Raw genomic sequence first — 23010 nt, 5'->3', positions numbered from 1 at the left:
TGGGATAGGGAGGGTGGGAGGGAGGGAGATGCAAGAGGGAAGAGATATAGGAACATATGTATATGTATAGTTGATTCACTTTGTTATAAAGCAGAAACTAACACACCATTGTAAAGCAATTATAGTCCAATAAAGATGTTAAATAAATAAATAAATAAATAAATAAATTCAGATCCTTTCTCTGAAAACCTTGCCAACAGGTGGGTGTCAAAATACAGATTTTTTTATAATAAGTAGTTTAGTCCATATATAGAAGATAATGCAGCATTTCATTGGGGTCTGGGGCTGTATGTCATTATCAAATACATTAACATTTCTATAGTGAAGTATGAATATCTACATTAAGTGGGTACATAGAGTCAATATGAGCCTCACAACAGGTCAGGATTGGTTTTGTCACCTGATGAACTACAAAAAAATTAATTGTTCAGAATGTCTTTAAATTTTAAAATTGTAAATAAGGGACTGTAAACCTATAATTCTTCAATTCTTGCTTAATTGGTGATAATTTATAAGGGAATAAAGAGGGAATTGTAATAGATAAGTTGGAGAGTATAGCAGAGGTTAGAGATCACAAAGCTCATACATGTTAGAGCAAAGATTTGAAAATGAATGAGATTAACACTCGGGTCCATCTTCCCTGCTAAATGACACTGGTCATATATGAAGGACTACCTAAAAGCTGAAAGATATTGAGGGGAAACAATTCCAATCAGAGATGATGAAAACTTGCACTATGACAGAGAAGGCAGGTTCAAAGAAATAAGAAGAGTTGAATATCTTAATTAGATTTTTTAAAGAGCAATTCAAACTTGCCCTAAGAAAGCAGTTAGTATTTGAATGGGAAAAAATAATTGCAATATTTTAACTTAAATAAAAGGACTATATCATAAAATAAAAAATAAAAAGATCAAAAGGGAAGGATCAGTTTTCTTCAACAGGGCAAATGGTGCCGCACTACGTTAATTCAATGAGGCCACAATTATTTTCGTTTTGAACATTCACAATGAAGCTAATCATTACCAAGACGTCCATTATGTCCCTACTTGAAAATAGAAATTATTTACTTTTTCCCCAGTCAGGATAGCAGAGCACTGAAGGGGGATACCCATGAGTTTATGTGGATACCAGGTCACAGAGTTGGCCCCAGGTGACAAAACAGCCCCAGTGAGTGCTCACCGTCTAATGAAAGAAAATAGAAGCGTAAATAGGTTCTTTCGCTTGCACAAGCAATGGCCCGGGTCTCACCTTTCAATGCCACTGAGTTTATAGGAGTGGTTTCTGGACAGCAACAATCCACCTCCCCAAGCTGCCTGTAACAGATACAAAGGATTTGTGTTCCTATTTCTTTTTTTTTTTTTTTTTTTTGCAGTACGCGGGCCTCTCACTGTTGTGGCCTCTCCCGTTGTGGAGCACAGGCTCCGGACGCGCAGGCTCAGTGGACATGGCCCACGGGCCCAGCCGCTCCGCGGCATGTGGGATCCTCCCGGACCGGGGCACGAACCCGTGTCTCCTGCATCGGCAGGCGGACTCTCAACCACTGCGCCACAAGGGAAGCCCTCTATTTCTTTTTACATAGCACTGAATGCTTTTTCCTATGTTAATTTTATTTCAAAAGTTGATGAAGATTTAATTGTTATTCAAGATAATTATAAACTTGGCTATAATTATCCTACTTAGAAGAACAATGCATTTAAAAATTTCCTCCTATTAGTTTTCATTGTCTATTCATGACATAGTAAAGTTTTTTTTCTAATTAATTCAAAGAGATACCTTCTGTGTAATTTCCAGAGACAGAAATTTTTAAAAGTTGGAATCAGATTTGGCAATACTACAGAAAAATTAAAATATCTACCATATTATATAACTTTAAATTTGTCCAACTCTAGTCAAAGCCAAAGACATTTTGCCCAAAGTCACTGTACCAAACTAATAGCATCAAAACTTTTGATTTCCATAATAGCTATTAATTAAGAAACGTATATTAGAGTAATGGGCTAAGTCCTTTTGATTTAAAATTGTTTTAACTATTTCTTTAAACTGATTTTCTAAATTGTTGGTTGAATATTAATAGAGGTTTAGACTTTTTTTAAACACTAGATACATTTGTAGCTCATTCCATGATAGTGTATTAAGTCTAATTTAAGATAATTTATGCAAATAAGACTATTCTTTCTTGATATTTATTCTTTATAAAAATTAGGGTTACAGAAATTTTTGTCTTGCCTGCAATGTCAATTAAAAAATTTTAAGGACTATTCATAGGATACATCTTTTTAAAAAGGTGAATCATGATCCAGACTCAAGGACGTGACTTACATCCACATGCATCCAGAGTCTGTGCATCTCACAAATATCTGCGATGTCGTGGAGTGGGTCGCCGGCCCCGAACACTGTGCTGCCAGCTGTGGCAGTGACACAAAAAGGAGTTTGGCCCTGGTGATGACAAAAGCTGCATCATTCTTACAATCCCATGAAGTCCACTCCTAGCTAATATTGTTACTTAACCGTTACACTTCTGGACATCAGGAAGCTGGATAACTTTGACTAAGGGCATTAAGTACTTAAAAATTTCAAATACTCAAAGGTACCTACAGTAATGGAAAAAGTAGCTTAACCATAAGATGAACTAATACCACTACCTCTGAGTCTCATTTATTGTTATTTCTCTCTGAATTTATTTTCAGAAAATCATACCACAACAATAGAGCTGACCAAACCCCTTTATTAGTAAATATCCTGATAACTTTTCTTTTGATAGTTAACAGAAACAAAATTATCAGGAAATACTACAATGTTAATTATTTCACTTCAGTTTTAGAAGAAATTTCCTACATTTAGGGATTATTTTATTTCCTTTAGCAATTATCAATTGTTTTCCACTAACAAAAATAGGTGAAGAGGGCTTCCCTGGTGGCGCAGTGGTTGGGAGTCCGCCTGCCGATGCAGGGGACACGGGTTCGTGCCCCGGTCCGGGAGGATCCCACGTGCCGCGGAGCGGCTGGGCCCGTGAGCCATGGCCGCTGAGCCTGCGCGTCCAGAGCCTGTGCTCCGCAACGGGAGAGGCCACAACAGTGAGAGGCCCGCAAACCGCAAAAAAAAAAAAAAAGGTGAAGAAAATTAAGATGCATTTGTGTGTTAAATATGGAACTTCAGAACATACCTTCCTTTTAGCTTGTAATATATTTTTCTCCAACTCAGCTGGAATCATCTTTCCCCTTAAAAATGCAAATACACATTGATTTCTTATCAGTGAATAAACAAACCAATTCTACCAATTAGAAGAATACATAATATTCAAGATTAAAAAATTAGTTTTTATTGTCTCCCAAAGGTATTTATAGGTGTAAAAACAACTATTAAGTAAATGTGTAATTGTCTAAAACCAATGTTAAATATCGTGTTATTTGAGTTAAAGAATGCTTAATTTACTATTCAATCATCTTAAAATCAGCATTACTTACAAATCAGAAGATTCTGATTTTTCTAAGAAAGATACAGATGATTCTTTCTTTCTTTCTTTCTCTCTTTCTTTCTTTCTTTCTTTCTTTCATCTATCTAATTATTAACCTTTAATTATAAAGACTTCTTAGTATCAAGGTAGAAAAATCAAGTATCCAAATTGGGGGAGTGGGGGAAGAACATGACACAAATTCAGGTGGCCTCACATTTCTTCACAGAGAATTTCTGGGGAAAAAACCCAAAAGCCAATATTCTCCTACTCCATCCAGTTTTCAGACTAAAATCCTGTCTATTGATAATTCAGAAGAAACATTTCTCTTAAAGTCAGGAACAAGATAAGGATGCTCACTACCATCAATATTATAGTATTTTTTTCTGAAGAAATACCTATTAGCTAGCTAGATGATTATAATGATGATGATAGATAAAAAGAAGAGGAGAAAAAAACCCTAATTTGAGTACATATGGTTGTATACCTGGAAGTCCTAACATTGTTTATTGAAAAACTCTTGAAAATGATAAGAATGTTGAGCAAATGGGTGGTTACAAAAATTAGGTTCCTATTTTTTAAAACTAATTGTTCTGAATAAACATAGAACATATCCTATTCATAGCAGTAAAAAAGATATAAAGTATCTGGGGGAGGGATTCTCAGGAAATGTTCAGGATTTATATAAAAACCAAATGACTTGAGATAAGTATTGAATTATAAACATAAAACATATTTGCAAAATATTTTATATTCATATATTTTATATTTCAAAACTTTTTAATATATAAATATTTTTTTACAAGCCAATAAATAATAAACCACCAATAAAATATGGGCAAAAAACATGCACAGATCATGGTAATACACAATTGGCTGGTCCATATATTGGCTATACATTGTCCCAAATAACTAAACGTCATCTTTGTCTATCAGAATTTTCAAGTATAGAAGTATTGATAATATTCAGGCTTCACAAGGTAGACAAGAGTATCAATTAACTGAAAAATGTTTGAAGGGCAAATAAAAATCTTTATGAAATTGTAAGTGCAGACATTCTTTGAACCAATAATTCAACTTCTAGAGATTCACATGAGAAATATTAAAACACAGACACTCAAATATATTTATATAATTATATTCATTTAAGCATTGTTCTTAAATACTAAAATCTAGGTGAAAACCCTTTTAAATAAGATATGTGAAATTATGTTACAGTTATAAAATGGAAAACTCCGAAGTAATTAAAAAAGAATAAGGAAGGTCTGTATAAATTCATGGGCTAAGATTCCTAAGATATATTCTAAAGCCAAAAAAAATAAAAGAATAAGTTGCAGATTATAACACAGAATTTGATATGCATAAATGTATAAATACATTTGATATGCATCAAAATGATCTCCCGGAATATATGTATTTGTAATGTAGTTTATGAAAAGCAGGATTCAAGACAAATGGAAATATATTTTCACTCTGTAGATTTCTAATGCAGTTGAATTTTTCATCTCTAAACATCATTATATTGCTAACTGGATCTACTTAAAACAAGGAACGGATATGTGACAGTCTCACTGATTTAGGACTATACTTAGTAAAGAAGTCTTAACAGTAGGATAGGATACCTTGGTGCTTGTTTCATAATTACTTCTAGTTAAAATTATTGAAACTAATATGGGAGAGTATTCTTGCTAAAAATTGGGATAATAGAAAAATGGGATTTTAATCTTCATACCAAGCATGATAATAAAAAATTTTGAGAATGTATTAAGGACGTACCTTTCATCACATTTTGCTTCGATTACATTATCAGTTCCCATACCAAGGATTGCTGCAGCTTTTTTTTACTGAATATTGACCCTTGGGCAAAAATGAAAACAAGAAAGGTATTAATTCTCCCGCCTTAAATCATCACTTACACTAGTGCATCACTCACACTAGGGCTTATACGCATAGCTTTGCATGGGTTTGTGCATGGAGATATATATATATATATATATACACACACACACACACACACACATGCAAGTAGAGTTCTTAAGGCATAGTTCCAGACCCTTATCATTACATTTGTTGAGATGAAGAAGGTTGTAGTACCTCTTTCTAGGAGGCACTGTCACAGAACACGACTCTTTAAATGCAGGAGTTTGAATATTCTCGTTCTCTGTATACACATGAATCGTGTCATTTATAAATTTAGTGACAGTATCCTCCAGGTAAATCCTTACATGTTATGGACAGGTTTAAGTCTTGAATTTACAATCTTTTTTAAAGAGTGAGGCCTGAAGAAATGAATCAATTCTTATTCTGCTTGCAGTTTTTAATTTTGACTTTGACATCAACTTTGATTTCTTGCCTTCTAGGTGACTACTATCTCCTTGTATCATTTGCATAATGTAAACAGTATCAGTAAGATGGAGGTGGCAGCTCAAAGATAAACTTGGCCTGGGTTATTTTTAGCTGCCCGGAAAAGACCAGATATATGAGAGAAACAAGTAGAGAAATTTAAAATCCCAACCATATATTTTCATTTCAATGGAGAATGCATAGATGAAATAGGAAATGTTCTTTTTTAATCTGTATTGTGGAATTTCAGCTTATTTGCTCATTATATTTAAAAAGTATATGTGAAATGATGAAAATGACATTTGTAAACAAGCATCTTCAATTGTATTAAGTTTTATAGTAAATTACATCAAATATGCAGCAGTGGTCTCTAATTTGATAATATACATTTATATAATGCCAATTTGAGTTTGGCAAAGGAAAGACATTGCAAACATGGGGACATTTTAAAGAAAACCCTGTGTTTCCAAGTACTTTTAGATAGAATTCTCAAGCTGGGACTACAATTACACTTTAAGATTATAAATGTTACCATGGTAGAAAAGAAAAAAGTGATCGAATTTATTAGAGGATGAATTGATTTTTTAAAAATACGTATTGTTACTAGACACAGGGTTGGAACATTAAAATTAAAGGAGACCTCAATGGATATATTGTCAGTATCAGAAACATCTAGCTGAGGACCTATAAAAATAAAGCTTTCTTGTCAACCGACTCTTACAGTCCTAACTGGAAAAAGAAAACATTAAACACATTTTCATTCTTTTAATTCAACTTTAAAGTGAACCATTGTATATTTGAATTTTCTGTCTTGCTTTTTTTATGGTATAGGTAGCAAAATGTTTTATATTTATAATCACATTTTTTCTGTTAGTTTCTCCTATGTTGAAATAAAATTTTAATACTGACTTATCTGTATGGCTAATCTATAGAGTCTATACCAACTGGAAAGTTGTTTTTCCCCTTTCCAATATTAATCCATAGATCCAGACAGATTACTGAATATATTTAATGGAAAAATGAAGCTAATATTCTCAGTCTTTCAATTACTTGATCAGTGTATCTTAGAAGACTCTTAAAAGTTGGAAAAATCTAAACTTTATACTTACTTGTTCAGAAACAAACAATACAAGGCATGGAAGTGCTGTCATGCCTTTTGTTTTTATCTCTGGATATTGCCTATAACGAGGTACTAATACACCATAGAGGTTTGATATACTCCCACCTATGGCAGAGAAATCATGACTGTTAATCTAGTTTCCAAAATCAGAAATGTGGATTGAAATCATGACAATTTGAGAGTTTTCTGAAACTAAAATTGTGCCAAATCACTGATGTCATTTTTAAAATAGCCTTCCTTGAAAGTGTTAAGAGAAAGCTCAAACAACACAATTCACAACTTTAAGATTTCTAAAAACTTTCTTTATAATTATAACCAACACAACGGCTTATGAACATTTATCTCTGGAAAACAGTCATATTAGTTGAAATACATTTTGAGTGTCTCCTGATATTTCTTTTCGCTCATAAACAAACATTTTTCTTACCAGGTGAAAATATTCCATCTGCTTCTGTTTCTCTCCAGCCAATAATTTCACACATTTTCTTAAGAAGACTTGTTTCCATGACAGTAAATACTGGAGCTATTTCATAGGTAAACCTATAATATAGAAATTCTACTGTGAATTATATTACATGGAAGAGGATAAATAAAATCATGTGCTAGATAAGATTCTACACATTTCTGTATGCTATAATAGACTGTTCAAGAAATGGTTAAGTTTTATATGTTCTGACTGGTCCCTTCCAGATCTAGAGTGCATTAGTTCTACAAAGGAAGTATCAAGGTTTCCATGGTTTTGTGAGGTAGCTGGGAATTTCATTTTCCACCAAAAGGAATTTGAAAGTAGCTCCATCCCCTCAGCACACACACAACAGTGTTTGGGACAGAAAATGTCCAGTTATCAAGAAAATATTTACACATTTCCTAGGGGACAAGTTAGAAAGACAGATATCTAGAGCTACAGACAATATCTTGCAGAACCTGAAAGAGCCTTTTCTAAAAACTGATAAATGTTTTTCACCTAAAGACTGTACTGTGAGCAAACACACCCCAAAAAAAGGCTAAATACGGTTATGTTTTCAATAACAGCTTGAAGCAAGCAGACGTTACAGGAACCACATGGGCCCCATGGAAAAGAATTCAGAGAGCACTGTTACGGGGAGTCTCCTCTGAGTCTCCCTGTGAAATTAGCTGCAGAGAAAGAAGCTGGGATTTAAAAGAAGGCTCTAAGCTTTTCTCTATATGTATCCTATGCAATAAACAGTGATGCATGTGCAGTGAGCTCTGAAATCAAAAAATGGGTCCAGTTGTTCTCAAGAAATCCTTTTATTTGTTCTTAAAAAAATTGTAAAGATCTCTCTAAGTGTAATTATATATGATGCCGGTATCAGGGACCACGTATGTGCCACTTCAGATGTCCTCAGCTTTCTCTGTCTCTAAGGCCTTTGGATGTTATTCAGGCCCAGCCACCACTGTGACCACTTTAACTCAGACTCACCCACAACCCAATGGAGAGTCGCCTCCCACCCACACTTGCAGTCTCTGACCTTCAGCCCCAGGGTCTTCCTTTTGCCCTTAGTATCACAAGTCATGGAATCAGCTGGTAATGCCAAGAATGCCCAGTTATTATGTGTGGGGAACTTAACATCCCATCGTGCAGTCCTTCGGCTGTAAGAGACCTGGTTGAGAATAAATTTGCTCCCTCCAGAGGGACTGATCTTAGAAGCAGTCACTTACAGGGGGCCATATATCCCAGGAGATCATGCACTCACCTCTGTTTATACTAAGTGGTAGCCAGGTCTAAAATGCCCTTCATGTTACCCTCTGCCCTGTCCTGACTCCCTTCATTTCCCCCAATCCTGCTCCTCTGCAGGGCATGCCCTAATAAAGTGTTAATCTATAAACTCTGGCCCCAGGCTCTGCACAAAAACACAGATTAAGAAAATCCATTACCTATTAGAATTAGGCTTCTCGTTCCAAGAAGAACAAAGTTTACATAGCAAGCCTACGGATGTCCATTTCAATGAGGCTCATTTCTGCCAGTGTTCTGTCAATTTCAGCTTCTACACACATTACATTTTTGATCCTATTTCAATTCCATGGAGTAGACATTATTATTTTCAGACAACGGAGACCCATTAAATGGTAGAATTAGGACTTAAATTTGGTTCTCGTTAATTCCATCTCGCATGCTTTTCCATTATCTCAGATTATGGTAGGAGATACCCATGGAGCTATCCAATGGAGATATCCATTCATTAAAATGAGAAAAATTCAAAGGTAAAGAACCCTCTCTTAAATCCTTTGTCTTTGCATCTTCCATGTATTCTTTCCACTATTTCTCTGTTTAAACCAAGAATCTGTATTTTCTTCACACAAAAAATGATTGTTTCATAATAATAGGATTCCAAATAATGAAGCAAGATTTATAAAATGATTTTTGTGTGATAATTTATATAACATATAAAGTGCATCATATAGTCTCAAAAGATATGTTTTTTAAAGTATTACTCTATGCATGTTTAAATAAAGGGCCATAATCAAGCAATAAAAATTAAAACTAGCAGTAAACTGTGCAGGTTATTTTTACATGCATTTCACATCTATAAATCCGTGTGCATCATTAAAATCCCAATGACAACTAAACAGTTAAAATAAACCACAGTTTTCCCACATAGCAAAGCAGTCACTTCTCATAAATGTTTAGTTCTTGGTTTTAAAGTTTAAATTTCTACCACCTTTCTCTTTTGATAGCTAGTTAAATTATATTAACATCTGACACAGACTGATCCTTTCAATTTCATATCTAATCATTTCCCTATCCCTTTAACCTTGAAATATATTGCCCTAAAATTAATTTTACTTCAAAACGTTGCAGCAGTGTATCTAATTTTCTTATAACTGTAAGTTTTGCTGTGGCAAAGTTCAAAATTTGTAAGGAATCACATTGGAGTTCAATTTAACTTTCCTTTAATAGTTTACTTTCTTCACCTTCAAGCAGATTGAAGTTCTAATTTATATTCAGGAAACTTTTCACATACTTGTCTGTGTCTTTTTTCGACTACGTGCTCTGGGCTGTTTTGGGTAGTGTTGAAATGATTCCAATCCTGGAGCTGGGCTCCCAATCTGCACACTAATAACTCAGACTAAAAAACTGAACTTTACTACTTACCAGGAAATTCATATCCTGAGATTTTCTAGAGAGAGACTGTCCACAGGACCAGTCAAAATGTCACTCAGGGAACAGGAACCATCTTCTTTGCATTTCTCTCGGGGTATCAACTATTTGTTTCTGATATAGCAAACATCCTATCCAGCAAAATGTAACTTCCGCAACTGACATCTTCACTCTTGCTTGTGTGTCTAATAGTCTCACATTCCTTAGACCCAGAAGGATACTGACATGTTGGTATTTGCAGTGGCTGTCAACCATTCCCCTGCAAGTCCAATCACATCTAGCCCACTGGAGAGCTGGTTAAAATAGCATGGATGTCCTAGAAAAAAAGACAAAATTGCAAATGGGTCAAAGTAAAAACACAAAATTGCAAATGGGTCAAAGTAAAAACACAAGGCTAAAAAGTAGTTAAATTTTATAGCAGTTTCTCAGTGAACAGGTATTATGGATCAAGCACACTTTACTTATTTCATTCAGTAAATATTCCTGAGCAATTATCATATGCAGGGACAATGCTGGGTATTGGGATCCAGTGGGCATACAAGGTGGACATAGCTGCTACCATGGGGATCTCACTGACTGGTGGAAGAAAAAGACAGTAATCAAGTAATGACACAAATGTGTTTAATTACAGTAAAAATCACTACAAAGGAAAGGATCAGGATGTTATAAGACCATTCCTAGGGCATCCACAGCAGTCAGGGGAGCAGAAGAGGCAATCTCCAGAGAAGGCTTCTTGGAGGAGGTGATCTTTCAGGGACAATTTGGTTGGTTTCCAAACAGTGGAGGAGGATTATTTTGAGCACAAGGAACAGCTATGAGAAGGCACTGAATTGAGAAGGGGCTTGAATGCCAATGCCAGAGTGAGGAGCCCACCTAAAGCAGACCAAGGATGCGGGGTGTAAAGCTACCTCAGTGAATGGGGGATCAACCACCTAAAAGGTAAAACAATTTTCCCTCCGAAGTTCCTTATCCATTTTTTGATTAAAACATCAAGTCCCTAGAGATTATCATACTAAGCAAAGTAACTCAAAGAAAGGCAAGTACCATATGCTATCACCTATATGTGGAATCTAAAATATGACACAAATGAACTTATCTATGAAACAGAAACAGGCTCACAGACACGGAGAACAGACTTGTGGTTGCCAAGGGGGAGGGGGGTGGGGGGAGGGATGGAGTGGGAGTTTGGGCTTAGCAGGTGCAAACTATTATATATAGAATGGATAAACAACAAGACCTATTGTATAGCACCGAAAACAATATCCAATATCCTGTAATAAACCATAATGGAAAATAATTTTTAAAAAGCACCAAAAAAAGATAAATAATTTCAACTAGGTTCTGAAGAACCTAGGGGCAGGACAGGAATAAAGACGCAGATGTAGAGAATGGACTTGAGGACACGGGGAGGGGGAAGGGGAAGCTGGGACGAAGTTGAGAGAGTGGCATGGACATATATACACTACCAAATGTAAAATAGATAGCTAGTGGGAAGCAGCCACATAGCACAGGGAGATCAGCTCGGTGCTTTGTGACCACTTAGAGGGGTGGGATAGGGAGGGTGGGAGAGAGACGCAAGAGGGAGGAGAAATGGGGATAAATGTATATGTATAGTTATTCACTTTGTTGTACAGCAGAAACTAACACACCATTGTAAAGCAATTATACTCCAATAAAGATGTGAAAAAATAAAAATAAAAAAACACCAAAAATAGATAATTTCAACTATGAAAAAAACCAGGTCCCTCTTAAAATGATGTTTTGAAATTTTATATTAAGAAAGGATCACCAAACATTACTTGTCAAACTGAACAATCTATATTCAGCTCAGTTTAAATTAATCTTCCCCTCCTTAGCTCCAAAACGGATTGTTCTTTGCACTGGTTTTACACTATATCTTAAAGATGATGTGCATGATAGCTCTTTTTGAATCTCTTTTTTGCCTCTAGAGCCTGTTCAAATATCGTTTGCTCCTGGAAGTATCATTGCTTTAAGAGATTAAGAATCAAGTTACAACGATATTAATTTATTCAGAAAACACTTTCTAAAATGTAGGCTGTATATATAAATTATACATATATCTAATTTTAGCACTCTATGTTTTATTGATGTATAGAGACAACAAATTAAGCATCAATAATGAATATTATCAAATAAAACAAAAAAATGAAAAAGGTAAATAAAAATTTTATGTTATTTGCCATTGAGATATAACTCTCCAAATCAAAATCATTTTTTACTTTTCTATGTTAATTAATAAGCAATTCATATATGACAATACCAATTTAAAATAAACCAAATGTTTTAAATAAAAATGAATAAAATTGGAGTATTTTTCAACACAAATGTAAACTCAAAGCTATTCATCCAGTTCAGTTCAGACACACAAATTTGAAAATCACCTGTTTTAACACCATATTTTAAGGTATCTGTGCAGTAACCAAGCAACTGCTCCAGAGACTCAGGATGGTCAGATGGCTATTAAGTCAAACCCATCCAAACCTTCAAGAAGTTGATGAGGATGATGAAAAGTCCAATATTTTACTCTTAACGTCAAAAGTTTTCTCGATGTAGTGCAGAAGAATATTTACCACTTGTAGCAGAAAACATTTTGTTAAATCTTTGCCATCCTTGGATGGCAACAAATCTAGAGAAAAAAAAAAAGAGAGATAAACAGCAGGGTCAGTAACTAAAGAGCCAAAGAAAATCACCATGAGACTGAGTTTTGATCATTAAATATTAAAGATATTAAAAGGCCATGTCAAATAGCAAATGAAGCAGCATTTGTCCAAATCCAACAAGTAATCTTCATTCAAAGTCCCACTGGATAACAGTTTTCACCAAAAAATAGACCATTTTAGATTAACATCATTGGACAGAAGAATTGTCCCTTCAAGTTCTCCTAGATGGACCTTATTTGTCTTGTCAAAAACTGAGCTGGTAAGTGTGCTTTTAAAAGTAAGTTGAAGAATCAGATCTTAAGGAAATCATAATTGCTTCAATAAATATACAGATGACATAGAATTTTGTAAAAAGAAAACAAATAACATTTGTTAATGGCATCCATACCTGAAGCATAAGCATTTGATAAATTAGTCATTACATTTTCAGTGTGAGCTTCTTTTTTTGCATCTTTGTCAGCTGACTGAAATGGATAGACAGATTTTTTTCTCATGTTTCCTATCTAAGTTGAGAAAGAAAGTTATTTGTGATTATTAAAACATGCTGATAATATGTATTTACTGCTTTTATCTGTAATCAAATGTATGCCTCCAAAAAATTCATAACATTAGAAATTTTATTTACACATGATCTCTGGTGGAGAGGTGTAAACTGGAGAGAAGCATTAGCTCTACTGAAGTTACGTAAGGCTCTTTAGTTTCCTATCAGTTTAGTGTAGAGGATTAGTAATTTAGTAATTAAGACCTATCATGTTTAACTATAAATAACAATGCCTACTATATAAGATCCTGAAGTGCCTTGCATACATATTAGCATTTAACTATAAATTCTACTACATACTAAGAGTCCTAAGTGCTGTACGCACATTTTAATCCTTATAAAGAGATTTTTCCCAGTATGCACATAAACAGATTTAAAGAAGTTAAGAAATAATAATAATTAACACTTGTTGAGCACATACTATGGCCCAGGAACTGTTCTAAGTATCTCACATGTATTATTCTATTCAATCCTTATAGCATAGGCTTATGATGTAGATAACTATTATTATTAACAAAGATAGCTTTATATACGGTGGAACTAGAATTTATAGACAGGTATTTGAATCGAAACGCCATTAAGTTATCTATCCTCTTTAAAAATTAATATTTGAAAATAGTAAGTCTTGAGGTCTTCTTCAATAAAAGTATTTAACCAGATATCCAATCAAGCAAGTAATTCGTTGTTAAGCATCATTTTATGTTCTGGGCAATGTATGGGAAAAAAGAAAGTACAAACTATAATGTATAAAATCAACTTGTTTACCTATAGCTATACAGAAAAAACACAAAGTAATCAGAAAATGATGTATGGCTAAATTTTGTAGTTTGGATTTTATAAGCTTAGTAGTATTGTTTCCAGTTCTAATGGATCTTTCTTAAAGTAAAAAGCTATTTCCCTATATAATCTAGACTATATTTGTTAAAACTGTAGCAAGATTAATTTGGTTTAATTTTTAAGCATTGCTACAATTATCAATTGATAAAACGTAAGCATTTTAAATGTCTATGTATGACAGATAGAAGTGTTCTATAATAGCTTTTTCCATAAATAAAAACCTGATACATGAAAAAAACTGTGCATAAGAAAAGAGAGCAGAAATTACAGAAATGTGAGATGATCTGCAAAGAATGCAGTGTACTTAAAAACAAATTTCCATATTACATGTTGACCCAGTAGACATATATTAGGTTAATACTTTGTACAATTTTTTTTCTACAGGAAAATTGCTTTCTTCGAGTTTCACTGCTATAGACAGTGAGAAATAATTGATAATAAGTAAATTTTAAAGTACTAAAGCTTTAAAAGCATTACTTTTTAAAAATAATTAGTGGAAACAAAAAGCACAAGGAAAAGGGAAAGTAAAAAGCTTCTGTACATGAAACAGTATTACAGAACGTTTATAAGGAAATTATGTAGAAACCAAAAAATTTGATATTATTGGCATAAGAATTATATTCCACTAATAGCTCAACTACACATTGGATCTGCAACCTAAAACTAAATTAAATTAATCTTTAATAACAAAATGCTTGTTTTAAATGCATAAGTAAGTTAATGATTGCTAATATGCTTCTGTCAAAATATGTTAATAGGGCTTCCCTGGTGGCGCAGTGGTTGAGAGTCCGCCTGCCAATGCAGGGGACACGGGTTAGTGCCCCGGTCCGGGAAGATCCCACATGCCTTGCGTGGAGCGGCTGGGCCCATGAGCCATGGCCGCTGAGCCTGCGCGTCCGGAGCCTGTGCTCCGCAGCGGGAGGGGCCGCAGCGGTGAAAGGCCCGTGTACCGCAAAAAAAAAACAAAAAAAAAACTATCTGCAAGTATAAAATTAATTTGATTCTTGACAGTGTTATTGTCTGGACACGCTCCTCTAATTTCCCCATGAGAGTGATGTGCTCAATTTATTCACCTTTATCTCTGGTTCCCAAGATGTAGTGGTATATATTAAGTAGCTAATAATGATCTGGAATAAATCAATTATTTGTTTTTTCTTAAAAACATTTACATTCCTGAAATTCTTCTTCAGGACTCAAAATGTTTACCTATGATGAAATAGCACCTTTAATCACAAAGTAAAATTCTACATCTAATGGAAACTCTGTTGATACATATAAATTAGGCCACAGTGACAGTGCGCCAAGTTCAGAAGTAACTGAATTGGTCCTGCTTAACAAACCTCTTCATCACACATCGAAATCCTTAAAAATCAAATTGAATAAGAACATTTGTTAATAAAAATGGAGTCCATCAAATGAAATTGCTGTTACTTTTATTAGGAGAAATCAGTTAGAAAAGCATGCTATTTCTAAATATATCAAGTTATTAAGTCAAGATTACTAATGACAGTTTAATAGCTGGCAACTTGAGAGTTGTTTGATCTCAAAGACAAACAGAATAGGAGCCAGTTTTCTGGAAATCTAGTTTCAAGCAGTGACAACCCTTAGAGATCACATTTTTTAAAAAAGAAATTCTAAAATTACTGATAATTCAAATATGGCTTTGAAAATATCATAAATAATATGTGAATATAATATATAAGATTTAATATTTTTCCAGCAACCTATGCCTGACATCTGTCTTCTTAGAAGATCAGAAGATATTGCTGATTTAGAAGTAGAAAATATTGAGAATTATGTACTTTACATTAAAGAGTATATGAGTAAACTTTTCTTGTTATACTTATTTTGAGGATACACTCATAAATTTGAGGGCAGTTTTGTCATCTTGATCATTCTGTGTTTTTCAAACGCTGGAATTCTGTACAGAGAATGGGATGTAGAGGGCACTGTTGGACTTAAAAACAGAGGTAGCCTGTGCAGGATGAAATTCAAGGAATTAACTCAGCAGGATCCGTTTCTCTCACCTTGTTTACCAGACTAGAAAACAAAAGTATTTTTTTAAATATTTGATAGTCCAAAATGCTACTTTTTCCTCTTACAGTGTATTAAGAAAATCAGATTGTTGTATTGTTCATACAGGAATTTCCTTACAATACAACAAAATCATTAATAAAATTATTTTAAAAATCAGGTGGAGAGCTTTATAATGTCAGGTGGTACATATTTTTCAGCTCTGGGGAAGATATGTATTAGCTTGGAGAGGTCAAATTTAAGGAAAAGCAATGTGCTTTAGATGTGATTAATCCAGGACTCCCACAATAAGAGAAATTATTTCTTTATCCACACTCAGTAATCCTCAGTTTGTTTTTAACACTCATTTTTTGATGCAGGTGTTAGAAATCTAATTGCCTCCTTTGATTGAGATGAGTGTATTTTTTATCCCATTTCTTCTCCTTACATCAAAAATGCTGCCAAGTCATTAACAGTCATGAAAAATTCCACCCTAATCCCCAAGTCTTTTGGTACCTATGACCTACAAATTCTCTCCTGAAAGGAAATCTACTCATTTTCTTTATTTCTCTCACAGGGACATTCTATCACCTATCACAGTTTATTTGTGAGCATGTGTCACCCTCTTACTAGACTCCTGAGAGCCACAGTCATGAAGCCGCAGTCTAGAGAACCCAGAACCAAGGTCAGCATGCTGTGCTTCGCAGACTTAGGTGAGAGGCCTCCCAACAAAAGGCCCAGGCAAGGCCCTACTTGGGGAAATGGAACAGACTTTGTACAACTTCCATTTTCAGCATCCTTTACCCTCCACCTGTGATCACGTCCTCATGCCTCTCCCACCAGGCGAGAGGCCTCCATCTCACTCTGGTATTTCACCTGGGCTGGTCCTCACTAGGTAAGGTAAATATATGATTTTCTACCTAAAGCCTTTGAGAATAGAGAGGGCACTACTAAAATACAAATGTCTGAAAGTTACATTAATAATTTAAATGTCATTTAACAGAGTAACACTTAACCTGAGATTCACACATGAGCTAAAGAGAAGTTATTGGCCCATATCACAGGGCCTCAATTACGCCCCATGCGCATACATACTGACTTCCTGAGGGAGATATATTTCCATGATATGATAGCAGATAGAAGCAAATGAACTTTGTGTTTAGTTTTCTGTTAACCGAGAAGAAAAACAATACAGAAATGAGTGCAGACTCTCTCTCCAAAGAAGAAATCTTCAAATCCTCTCACCACTAATTCATAGGAAGGAGGTAGGAGAACCCACTTCCTGTAACCTTGGAGGTACAGTGTCTCTACCTGCTAGAAAAACAGCGCAATCAGAGATGTTACTGCCGACACATCCACAGCAACCCTGTTCTGTGACGACAGGAACTCTTGTTCCCGACTTGGAGGATGGTTCAAGAAACAGTGGTTTGGGCTTCCCTGGTGGCGCAGTGGTTGAGAATCTGCCTGCTGATGCAGGGGACACGGGTTCGAGCCCTGGTCTGGGAAGATCCCACATGCCGCGGAACAACTAGGTCCGTGAGCCACAACTACTGAGCCTGCGCGTCTGGAGCCTGTGCTCCGCAACAGAGGCCGCAACAGTGAGAGGCCCGCGCACCGCGATGAAGAGTGGCCCCCACTTGCCGCAACTAGAGAAAGCGCTCGCATGGAGACGAAGACCCAACACAGCAAAAATAAATAAATAAATAAAAATTTTTTTAAAAAAGGCAAAATTCCTTTAAAAAAAAAAAACAGTGGTTTATGGTGTGAATTTGGGTAAGTTAGAAAACCTTGTTAACCTCGTAGAGATTAATACCTTCTTTAAAGATCATTCTGAAGATCAAATGAAATAATATTTCCACACTCATTGTCCCATTCATTCAATAAAAAACTAATGAGTAATTAATTACTAAGTGCTATTCACCATTCTAAGTGCTAGGGATATTGTCGTTTTGTTTTGTTTTTTTTAAATCCCTTGGTATTAGTGTATCAGCTGTTGAGTTACTAATGAAGAGTATTCATTCTGTAAATAGCAGTGATAACTATTTATAACTGCAAATTTATTTCCCTATAGTGCTTACATGTGCATCCTAAAGACAAACACTTTTTCTAGGATGTACAAAGTATAAACTGATAATCTTGATTTCATAAACTCAGGGCTAGAGATTTAGTAAAGGGGTAAATTTGAAATTAAATCTTATATATATGAAAGAGAAGATAAATATTATTCTGGATATGGCCATTTTAAAGATACTTGGTTTTCCAGTATTTTAGGAGCATCTTAAGATGATAAGAACATATTATTAATCAATTCATTTAGTTTTCAACTGCTTCCTCAGAGCTAAAAAAAAAAAAAGCCCTTCCTTGAATTACGTATATATGCTAAACTAACCAAAATATGCCCTATGCTTACACACTTCTTGATAGTTCCAAAACCATGTGATATTTTTTACTTTCAAAAGAAGGCTTTCGGGGCTTCCCTGGTGGCGCAGTGGTTGAGAGTCCGCCTGCCGATGCAGGGGACACGGGTTCATGCCCCGGTCCGGGAAGATCCCACATGCTGTGGAGCGGCTGCGCCCGTGAGCCATCGCTGCTGAGCCTGCGCGTCCGGAGCCTGTGCTCCGCAACGGGAGAAGCCACAACAGTGAGAGGCCCACGTACCGAAAAAAAAAAAAAAAAAAGAAGGCTTTCATATATTTATTTTTAATTATGAAAGATTTCAAAGACAGTCAAAGTACAGAGAACAATAAAACAATGTACTCACTACCCAGATTTTAAAATTGTTTTGCCATGTTTACCTCAGGATTTTATATATATACATTTGCTATAAAATGTATATACATAAATAATAATGTATTTTATTATATGCATTTTTTAATGTATAAAAATAAAGTTTATATAAAGTGTTACAAAAAAGATTAAAAGTCTCTCCTCCATCTCCCCACACCCTTCTCCTCACGAGGAAGCCATGTACATCCTTCTTTCTATAATTTATAAATTTATAACATATTTCCCTACCTGTAAACAACAAATACAATTCCTCAACGTATTTGTAAAATTCACACCATAATATAATTATTATTTACCTTCTTTTTAAACTCAGCATTAGGTTTTAAGATTTATCAATTCTGATTGAAACAAATTAAATTCATTTCTTTTGTATAAGTGCACCATAGTAAGGTGTTCCTTGTACCTATTGATATACATTTATTTGTTAGTTTGTTCATTTGTTTTTGCTTTTTCAAACAAGGCTATAATGACTATACTAGGATGCTCACCTGCACATACGTTCAGGTCATTTAAATAGGTTTTAATTCTGTAAGTAGAATGGCAGGATCAAAACACAGGCACAGCTCAGCTTTATTAGAAATTGCCTGTTGCTCCCCGCAAACAGTGCAAACACTTAGATTCCTACAAGCCTTGCATGAGAGAATTTGTTTCCCCATATTCTAGCTAAGACTTGGTATTATCAGAGTTTTAAGTTCTGCCAATCATGTAAAACGGTATTTCACTGTTGTTATAATTTACATTCTCCTGATAAATAATGAGACTTTTCGTATGTCTATTGGCTCTTGGGGTTCCCTTGCAGTGAACTGCCTGTCTTTTATCCATTTCATAATTGACTTGCCTTTCTCTTGTTAGTTTATCTCTGAGTTTTAAACTTTTACTTTTTACATTTCAGACTTCAAGTGTTCTCCATGCTGTGAGCAGGGATCTGATTTAAGTTTTTAATCATATATATAGCTGAGTAGTGAACACCACTTTTTAAAAACATTCATCCTTTTACTAGTCCATTATTTTTTGTAGTGCTATCTCTATTATACTAAAACTTCCTTTATATATTCATAGGTAGTTTTTAGCCTTTATTCTTGTTAATGTGAAGTTTACTCCTTGTTCTTTGTCAAGATTGTTTTGGCTCTTTTAGGTTGCCTGTCTTTTCATGTGAATTTTAGGATCTGAATATTAATTTCCACAGCAACAAAAAACTCCAACTGGCATTTTTATAGGCATTTCATTAAATGGGTTGGTAAATTTGGGAGTACTGCTTTATTAACAATATTAGGTCTTCCAATCTATGAACATGCAATAACTTTTCATTTATTTAGGTCTATTTCAATTTCTTTCAACAGGGTTTTGTAGTTTTCAATGCGAAATTTTGCACTTACTGTTAAATTTATTTCCAGGTATTTTATTCCTTTTGATACCATTGTAAATTTAATCATTTTCTCAACTTTATTTTTGGATTGTTCATTGCTGTTTTATAGAAATACAGTTGATTTTTTAATATTGATCTTGTATCATGCTTCTTTGTTGAACTCTTTTATTAGTTCTAACAGACTTTTGAGGGTAGATTCATTGGTATTTTCTATACACAAGATCATGTCACGTCATCTACAGGTAGAGATAGTCTTTCTTCTTTCCAATCTGTACGCCTTTTGTTTGTTTTTTTCTTGCCCTGACTAGACCCTTCCAGTATATTATTGAGCAGAAGTAGGACAGTGAAACTCCTCGTCTTTTTCCTGATATAGGTGGGAAAACATCCAGTCTTTCACCGTTAAGTATGATATTAGCTGTGGTTTTTGTGGGTTGGTTTGTTTGTTTTTTCATCTATGACATTCATCAGTTTGAGAAAGGTCTCTTCTATGCCTAGTTTGCTGGGTGTTTTTATTATGAAAGGTGTTGGATTTTTGTCAGATGATTTTCTGTAGCTTTTGAGATAATCATGTATTTTTTTCCCTTTTATTCTGTTAACAAAATATATGACATTGATTGACGGTATGAATTCGTAAGTGACTCATGAGTCACATTTTTTTGAGTTTTCAATTTTAAAAGCCATTCCCCTCCCCAGTGTCAGCCTGTACCTGGGGCAAATTACAAGCTTCTTTCAACTTTCCTAGGCTGGTGAGAAGATTTTTTTCCAGTTTCATTTTCACAGAAGAGGAAGCACCACAAAGTCCTGGCCTTATGGTTTTATTTAGGATTTTCGGACCTAAGACTTAGTAAGTCCAAAGCCCCATGTGGAGTCAGAACCTCTGCTCCAAATTTTCTAGGCTTTACATCTCGTCCTGTTGCCTCTTCTTCCCACTTTCAGGGTTTGTAAAATCATCAGCTCTAATCTCTTGACCTGGCATTGAGGGTCTTATCTATTTCCAGCACTCAAAAATGTTTTTTCTTTATAACTCAGCTATATATTTTAAGTGTTTTTATATTTTATTCATCATTTTATTATTTGTAATGGACAGGATCCATTTTGGTTCTGTCCTATGTTTTGCTGGAGACATTGATATTTATTCTTTCACATTCTAGTGAATATATGCAACAGTAATAAAAACTAAATCATTGATTCTTTAAATAACAGTATTATTAATAAATAACTATTAGTTATTAGCAAATAACTATTAGTTAATAGGAAAAATCATACAATGTAATATATATGATCTCCACCTTATATTTTAGAATTCTCTCTTTTTTTATTAGAAGCCAAGAAACACAATTCAGTAGAGAAAAATGCAAATTTGAATACTTTTCTATGACTAAAATGGACAATGTGTGAGGATTTACTTTTTCATCCAAAAATAAACTATTCCACTAAATTGATACAAAATAATCATTATATTTGAATATATGCCTGTGATATAAGTATGATATTCAAGGGCAAGAAGGTAGAGGAACAATGAAAAGATTCCCCGAATATTGATAGAAATGTCACCGGAGCGCTACCAAAGTTTACCTGGTAGTTACACACACCCCAGACATTGTCATGCTTGTTTACATCACATCTTGGCCTTCTCTGTTTGTAAGGTTCTCTAGAGGAAAGGAAAGCAAAGCATGAAATCTTGCCACCTCCTGGGACTCTTTCAGGATCTGCCCTGGGCATTTACCAGGTGTAGGCCAGCTAAAGACCACAGAGAAATAAAAGGTAGCTCTTCCTCATGAATAGTTGGAGTTCCCTTGACAGTAAATTACATTAACTGTTGACACTGCTCTTTCTACAGTAAAGTCATGGAAGTTCATTATAAGTGCACTTTTAATAGAAGAAGCGTTGAACAATGCCTGGCACACAGTAGAACTCAATTTCCTATCTTTATTCTTCCTAGTTATATTGTAGTAATTATCATAATATGCTAAGAACTTGTGCATCAATCAGTGTAGAAAGGAGACATGCCCTGTGGCGACTGGCTAAGGTTCATTGCCACAGGGATAATGTGGATACGTTTTTTTCGTGATATTACAGATGCACACGCACTGTGTCTCATTTCCCATCACTACTTGGAGGAGCATATCTTTCACATGCCCTAGGCTTTCAATTAGCCTTCAAAACAATCTTGTAAGAGTGGTGCCAGTTTTCCTCCTCTTTAAAGATGAGGCTCAAAGAAGATGGGGATATTCTCGTAAGTAAGGGGTGGAGCTTGGATTAAAATCCTAGTTTGCTTAAATCCAAAGCACTATATTAAAGGGGAACATATCATTAAAGGGGAACATATTTCTAATGTCCTTGTCCAGCAGTGATGTCACAGGAAAGAAATGGTTGTATGCATAAAGATGAGTGGCCAGGGTTCTGACATGTATGACCCATTCATTCTTTTAAGCCACTGTGAATGCCTGGACTGTTTACCTTTAAGGGAGATGCACCCTGCTCAAGTTTAAAGAAACTGACAACTCTGTGGGAGTGTCATTGATAACAAAAATGCTTTGCCTCTCTAAACTTTACAATTATTTTTACAAGGAAAACAGTTTGATATTTACAGGACCTAAAAACCCATGAAGTGAGTGAATGGGACTATGCTAAGATTCTAATCATTTTATCTCTATGGCTAATGGCTTATATGAGTATATATATTCATAAATGGGGCATATCACCCTTCGGTAATGCGCTTGGGTAAAGCAGTAGGATGAGAAGTAGCA

The 23010-nt window shown here is 34.8% G+C and overlaps 1 protein-coding gene across 1 annotated transcript in view; it reads right to left on the bottom strand.

Annotated features, from left to right (window-relative positions):
• LOC132435771 (glutamate decarboxylase 1-like) overlaps positions 1-23010 on the bottom strand; it is a 37540-nt gene that overhangs the window by 5527 nt on the left and 9003 nt on the right. Inside the window, 14 exon segments of the mRNA XM_069541295.1 lie at positions 1068-1147; positions 1250-1313; positions 2320-2436; positions 3164-3218; positions 5228-5308; positions 6506-6510; positions 6904-7019; positions 7342-7454; positions 10261-10351; positions 12438-12510; positions 12512-12565; positions 12567-12724; positions 13105-13219; positions 15435-15456. Coding sequence (XP_069397396.1) covers positions 1068-1147; positions 1250-1313; positions 2320-2436; positions 3164-3218; positions 5228-5308; positions 6506-6510; positions 6904-7019; positions 7342-7454; positions 10261-10351; positions 12438-12510; positions 12512-12565; positions 12567-12724; positions 13105-13219; positions 15435-15456 — 1144 coding nt within the window.

Source organism: Delphinus delphis, chromosome 13 (assembly GCF_949987515.2).
Source record: "Delphinus delphis chromosome 13, mDelDel1.2, whole genome shotgun sequence".
Lineage (NCBI taxonomy): Eukaryota > Metazoa > Chordata > Mammalia > Artiodactyla > Delphinidae > Delphinus > Delphinus delphis.
This window is presented reverse-complemented; position numbering and strand designations above follow the sequence as displayed.